Genomic DNA, 7,150 nt, shown 5'->3' with positions numbered 1-7,150 from the left:
CGATGGACGTGGGCGCCGGGCGGCGGGCGGGTGCTGCATGGGGGACTTGGAGCAGCCCCCCAAGGCCGTGGGCTGGAGGCTGGGTCCCCAGGCCGGGCGCCAGGAGCGGGAGTGGTCCTGCAGTGGGGCCCAGGAGCCAGGGGCCTGGCGTGGACGGAGACCCTGGGCACCTGCTCTTGCCCGTCTCTGCTTCCTCGCTGCCAGGAGGCGACAGCCCTCCTCCGCCACCTGCCCCCACCTGCCGCAGTCTGGTTGGGCACAAATCTCGAGCCACTGAAGCAGGAACAAACCTTATCTCCGAACTCCCGCGAACGCCACCTACGCGGCCTTCTCCCGGGACACACCACACACCAACCGGAAATCCCTCCTCCGGAAATCCCTCCACTGGCACTGCCCCATCCAATGGGAACTCTTTGGGAATCCCCACAGAACTCCAAAGTCGGCAGCAAGAGCGGCCCCATGGCCCGACAGTAAAGGTCAAGTACACAGCTCAGTCGACCCGGCATCTCAGCGATTACATACAGCTCAACTCAGTGGTTCCCCGGCCTCTCCCTTCAAACACTCCCTCTGCAAATGCCAGGCACCGGCCTGGCTCTCAACACCCACCAGGTGCTGTCCTTGCCACAGACCCAAAGGGACCGGCCCCAGTGGCCACAGACTGAAACCTCTGAAGTTTTGAGCTTCCGTGAAGGCGGCTCACCTGGTGCCTGTCACAGTGAGCAACAGCAGGCTCCAGCCACCTCTTCCAGGGGACTGTCTGATGGCTGAGGGGCCGTCTAGGAGGGGTCCCCAGCTCAGAAACAGCCCTACACAGAGGTGGAAACAGACAGCAGGACATCAGCGCAGGACGTAGCTGTGGCGCTGCCCTGCACGGGGAGCAGGAGACGATTTCCTGGAAAGAGGCGTGGCGGGCACACAGCAGCTGGGGGAGGCGGGGACCCCTGGGGCACGCAGGGCGCAGGAGAAGGCCAGGGCCCGGTGGAGCTGCCCACCCGACCGTGTCTCTGATCTCAGGCAGCGACCACGCAGGACCACGCTCTGGGCCTTTCTGAGAACCATCTGTACTGCGCACACAGTGGGTGGCCACCCCACTGCTGGGGTGAGGGGGGCCCAGCCGCCCCGCAGAGGGGAGGAGAAGCAGGACACAGGGTCAGCTCGGCACCCGCCCCGACACCAGGGGAGAAGCAGCCGCGTCCTTCACAGCCCAGGAGCAGCACCGGCAAGAGCACCCCACGCGGCCATGGCGAGGAGCACTAACCACAGGACATAGGGACACAGCTGCCCATCAGACAGGGACACAGGCTGGTACCTGGGTCACAGGAGCCACAACTGCCACCTGCCCTGAGACTGCTGGGAAGGACACCTGGACCAGCCGATCCCCAGGGCTTAGCTGAAAGTATTCCAAACAACTGCCGTGTCACTGTTTAACAGTGACAAGGGGCAGGACCTCTACCTGACACAGAAACTGGCACACCTACAATCTCCTGCAGGGGGACAGAGCCATGGCAGGGGATGACCTGGAGAAACGGTGCCAGCTGAGGCTGAGAGGCAGGCCTGGCGGCCCCACCCCATGACAGGCAGGTCAAGGCGTCCTGCGCCCGCCGGGGTCAGGACACAGCGTCCCCACACACCGACACTGCCAGTCCTGCAACAGACGAACACGACTCACCCAGAGGCCAGAGCAGTCAACCGGAGCAGACACAGATGAGGTCGTCGTGGGAACCGGCCCAGCAGCAGCTTCACACTGGTCACCAGTGCGCCCAAGCAGCGGTGGGGACCCAAAGGGGCAGCCCAGGGCCTGCGGTCCACAGAGACCAACTCAGACGGAGACACACAGCAGGTTAAAAGCACAAAGGGAGAGAGCCAGAGATCACGCGACTCCCCCGGACACCGCCAGACGAAGCACAGGCAGAAGGATCTCAGAACAGTGAAGGGCCATTACCAGGGACACAGAGGGACACTTTGTCGTGATAATACACGACTCATCAAACACAGCAAGGATCAGTGAATGGAGAGACGAACGAGGGTAGACTGCAGTCTCCCTCCCCTCCCGTCTGGGTAACGGCAGGACAAGCAGACAGCAAGTGGGCGAGGGAGGGCGGACGTCCAAGGTCTGACTTAGGGTCTGTAATATGAACACAAATTCACAGCAGAGTCCTGGTCACTTTCCAGTCACATGGGACATTCAGGAAGACAGAGGTACTATAACCCACGATGACATCGTTCTCAAAGTTTTTCAGTGATCGACATCAGGCAGAATCTGCTCCCTGAGCAAGACAGAGCTAAGTGTGACGTCAACAGTGGAAGGAGTTGGGCAACCACAGGTGTCCGCATGTGAACAACACGCTCCTAGGTCAAGGTGACCTCCCGGGGACTCTGACAAGAGCGTAGAGAACAAGCCACGGCCGGGTCCCTGGGCACACCTAGAGGAGTGGAAGGGAGAAGGCGGCAGGAGGAGGAAGAGGAGGAGGCGATGAGAAGCCGCAGGACCACAGCTGGTTCCCGGAAGAGGTCATCAAGGGGCAGGCGGGCCACAGCTGGCCGGCCCAGGGAGACAGGAAGAGGGAGCTCAGCCAGCGAGCCGGCCGGGGTCAGAGAGCGGATGCAAACTGGAGCCACTTCACGCCAGCAGCTGGGACCCTGGCTCCGGAGCCCAGCCTGGGACAGACACCCAGCTCCTGGGAAGACAGGGACGGGCCGAACCGCCTCTAGCCAGGAAGGAAACCAGGTGCAGGCAAGGCCTTCCCTCTCCAGGCTCCAGGGGCCTGTCCCTGAACAGGCCGCAGGCCTGGGCCGTGGGCGGGAAACTCGCAACCCGTTCAGGCAAGTGGAGGAGCGCTCCCCAGGTCCTCACGCCACCGCACTTCCCGGACGCCAAAGCCGCACACAAGCCAGAGGAAGAGAGCTGCAGCCGCCTCAGCCCCCGTCCACACACGCGCCTGCGCCTGCACAGAGGTCCCCGAGCAAAGGCGCGCATCTGGCAGCTGCTGCGGAGCTGCCCACGAGTAGCCACACCCTGACGTGGCCGGCAGCACCTGCAGACCCGCATCACACCTGACTGAAGGCAGGAGCCGCAGCCCAGAGACCTGGGGACAACTGGACGGCGGGCAAAAGGCAATGACAAGAGCAGGGCAACAATGCACCTCCTTCTGGATACTCAGGGATCACAGCAGAGTCCCCCAACCACCCCAACTAAAAAGATGCGCACATGGCATCTTCACCAAGTTCAAAAAGTCAAGGGAGTGCGCGCTCATCTCTGAAGCATGCTGTAAAAAGAAAAAAAATGGTTCAGGTTCTTTGGTGCTATGAATTTTAATGTCGCCGTTGTGTTTTGCTGAAGCCGATCCTGTAGCGCTGTTCTTCCTGGGGTTATTTTCAAGGTGCTAACGTAGCAGCAGCAGGGGCGCAGCTAGGGCGCACTAAAGCACGTCTCCAACTGCAGGGCACACCCGCCCAGGAGCCCAAAGGGGCTTCAGGTAGTTTTCTGCAGTCTGGGGAGGGCCCCGAGCCGTGCTCCACAGCACTGTCCCCTACCTGCCGTCCACGACTGGTCCCAAGCAAGCTCACGGGTCAAGGTCCCGCGAAGCCTTTGGGAGCAGAGGGAAAGGGGCCCATGACAACCGTCTGAAGGCAGGTCTCAGGCTCGGGACTCTCGCCCTGGGCCTCCACTTCTGCCAGCGACCAGCAGCACAGAGGGACCCCTCAGCTGCTGTGGGTGATGCGAGTGCAGGGCGGCGCGAGCCCAAGGACACGGCGAGCCTCACCCCGCACGCAGGGAAGCCCAGTCCACGCGAGCCGGCTGCGCCGCCCTGCATTAACGCTCGGTAACAAGGAACGTGTCACTGCCCCTCCAGAAGCTCACGTCCAGGACATGCTGGCCACCAGCACTGCCGGTGCACTCTGAGAAGGACAGGGCTCTAAGGGGGTACATGGGCCAGTCCTGGGGAGAAGCTGCTTAGTTGACAAGTAAGGGAACCCCCACAGCTCCCAGGGCTGGCTGCGGGGAAGGGCAGCTGTCCATGGCCGGGGTCAGCTTCCGCAGGCTGCCCTGCAGGGCAAGGCACAGCATCACCACAGGCACAGGCGGGATCCCCCTCGGGGCCCAGGGCGGGGAGAACACTCTCCAGGGAAAGCGCAGCGAGACTGACAGCGCCACAGGCTTCAGGGGTGCTCCCCAAGCCCCCGTGAGTGACGTGTCCACGGAAACCGGCCAGCTAGCTCCACCGGCCCTGGCCTGAGAGCGAGGGGGGAGGAACTGGGCTAGGAGGGGAGCCCACCCGCACAGCTGACCACCCGCAGAGCCGGGCCCACCGCGGACGCCCTGGGTGCAGAGAATCACGTCTGAAGAGCTCATGGCCAGGAGCGTGGGAGGGAGCCCTGTGGAGCGACATGTGGCTGGAGGGCCAGAGCCGCCCAGCCCCCTGGAAACCACATCACAGTGCTGCCCAGGGGGGCGGCCTGCCGCCTAGCTCGCGCTGTCCGTCCACCCTCCTGCTGCATCCTGAGGAGTGGGGACCCACGCACCCGGCCCAGGCTCCTCTGCCAGTGCCCTAGGGGCAGGGGACCCACAGCACACACGCCACGGTAGAGGCTATGGGCTGAGTAGAGGGGGTGCCTGGTGGCCCCCTAAGATACGGCACTCCTCTACCTGACCTGGTCTGGACCCAGGGTCTTTAAGTGAAGGACTCATCCTGGGTCAGGGTGGGCCTCATGCAATGGCAGTGTCCTCCCAAGACACACAGAGGGGACCCAGACCCAGAGGAGGAGCCCAGGAGCTGGAAGGCAGGAGGGAGCCTCCCTGGGGCCCCGGAGGAGCAGCCCAGGTCTCGGAAGCGTGCCCTCAGGGCTGCAGTCAGCTGGCTCAGCTGCTGGTACAGGTCCCCGATTCTGGAGCTTCGTCACAGTGGCCTCGGGAACCAAGGCACAGGTCCGTCTTGACTGTGACGGAGCAGCACGCACGCAGGGCCAGGAGTGTGTAAAGCGTCCCATGTGAAGACCCGGGCAAAAGAGGGTCCTGCTGCTAACAGGAACAGCCACGTGCAATCAGGGCTCAGGGAGACGCGAGTCAGGGGGTCCCCAGAACAAGAGCAGAGGCTACAGAGGCGGCAGCCTCGGGACAGAGAGAGCCCTTGAAGGTCTGCACCAAGAACCACCGGCCGCCGTCTGGATCGGCAGTATCTCCCGAGGGCCTGGGCACTGAAGCCTCGGTCCCCAGGCTGGTGCCAACGGAAGGTGGCCAGACCTTCAGGAGTGAGGCCCAGGGGAAGGTCTTCCTGCTTGGGGGCTGAGCCGTGGAAGGGGGCACTGGGACCCCAGTCTCTTCCTCTCCTTCCACTTGCTGGCTCACTCTGAGGGGGAGGGCTGCTTCACCACAAGGTCCCTGCCAGCCATGCTCTTCAGCCTGGAGCCAAGGGGCCATCTGCCCATGGACTGGACCCCCCCAACCACGCGCCCACAGAGAGCCTCGTTCATAACTTGGTCACGTGAACCCCAGCTCTTCAGGAAGCCAGCAGCGGAGAGATGGGCAGGAAAGCGCAGTGACACGTGTCCCCCTACGGCTTGTGTCCTTGCTGGTTGGAGATCTAGGAGCCAGGTAGACTCCAAACAAGGGACCACGCTCACACAACCCAGGCAGGTCCTGGCGGGGGTTCCTGAGACCAGTTCCACTTCCTGGCTGTGAAGACCCTCTGGACACCCAGGACAGCCTCTCCTGAGCCCTCCCCCCTCCCCTGGGGGACGCTCAGGGGGGCAGTTTCCTGCTCTGTCAAGGTCCCCTGGGGGCCTCAGCCCACTCTCCAAGGTCACACCCATCCTTGAAGCGGGAGACACCCAGCACAAGGTGTCCTGGGCTGCTCCGCCCCTCCCCCTGTACCAGGTGCTGCGCTCCCCTCCCCCTGGACCAGGTGTGCGCCTCAGCCAACAGAAGGGCAGTGACTTCAGGGGAGCAGTCGTGACAGGCACCGTCTCCCTTCTGTCCTGGGTCTGTCCCAAGGCAAGAGGAGAGGAAGCAGGCTGAGCGGGGGTCGGGAGGCCAGGGCTCGGCAGGGCGTCTGTGCCCCTCGGGTCCTGCACTCTGCGTCAGGAGGCATGGGATGGGGTGGCTCTCGGGAGACCCGGGCAGGCTGCCCTAGGTCCATCAGCGGGAAACTCGCAGGAGAGTCCTGCGCAGGGTTCTCGGCACAGAAGACAGCAGCACGTGACGTCAAGCCTAGGACGCAGCCACTGGCAACCACAGGTGTCTCCAAACTCTGTACGAGAGGTACGCGCTTCCAACCTGTGGATGGCCCCACGCTGTCCTAACCTCCCAGATGGGAGCCCCCTGTAGGACCTTACACTCAGCAACCAGTGATCACACACCTGTGTCACAGTAGTTGACATCTGCGGAGCAGCAACCTCGGGGCTTCGCAGGTTAAACGTGAATTCAGAACTGCCGTTCAGTTACCTGTGCAGGGGCAGGGAGTCTGTCCAGGGCTGGCCCGTCCTCTCCGCGGGCCTTCGTAATAAACACTGGCATGTGCGGCGTCCCCCGTGTAGGCGGAAGACGGCACTTGCTGTGACACCGGTTCCTCCCACAGAGGGCCCTGGCCTCAGCTCTGACCCAAGGCTCCCGAGGCTGTGGCCTGGGGATCCAGTTTCAGCCTGAGCGCTCCCCAGGACACACACACAGCATCACACTCACGCAGTGTTTAGAATGGTAATGACAAACATCACATAGATTTATAAGTGGCTGAAACACAGGCCTTTTCTGTTTAAATCTTGCACCTGTGCCCATGCCTAGGGAAATGTCCTGCACAACACGCCGTCTGCTTGTGGCCCCTTGCAGGAAGGTGGGGTGGCCACACAGCTGTGTGTGGGCCTCTCAGAGTCCTCATTCAAGGCTGCCGACCCCATGGGCCTGGATGCCAGCTCCTGGGAATGCGTGTCCACCTAGGCCGTTGCTGGTGTTGGCAGGGCCCCTTCCTTCCCCAGGCGGTCCCAAGGACTTCTGCACTGCGGGGAAGGCATGGGCTGCGACAGGGCACCGTGACCGTTCCCAGACCTGCAGCACTCATTCCCAGGGGCCTCTGCAGAGCGTGAACAGCTGTGGAACTCAGGGACCTGGCCCTGTAGCACGGGAGGCAGGGGGTGAGCAGGGGGTGGGCGGGGTCGG

The 7,150-nt window shown here is 63.2% G+C and overlaps 1 protein-coding gene across 2 annotated transcripts in view; it reads right to left on the bottom strand.

The window, feature by feature from the left end:
• The window catches only part of LOC107158740 (pseudouridine 5'-phosphatase), a 67,810-nt gene that overhangs the window by 22,550 nt on the left and 38,110 nt on the right, over positions 1-7,150 (bottom strand). Inside the window, exon 3 of one of the 2 annotated variants that reach the window (XM_048797394.1) lies at positions 701-806. The exons of the other annotated variant lie outside the window; for it this stretch is intronic. Within the exon in view, the coding sequence (XP_048653351.1) occupies positions 701-806 (106 nt within the window). The remainder of the gene's footprint in view (positions 1-700; positions 807-7,150) is intronic. 2 annotated transcript variants of the gene reach the window in all.

Source organism: Marmota marmota, unplaced genomic scaffold, assembly GCF_001458135.2.
Source record: "Marmota marmota marmota unplaced genomic scaffold, marMar, whole genome shotgun sequence".
NCBI lineage: Eukaryota > Metazoa > Chordata > Mammalia > Rodentia > Sciuridae > Marmota > Marmota marmota.
The sequence above is the reverse complement of the archived record's forward strand: the minus strand, read 5'-3'. Positions and strand labels throughout refer to the sequence as shown.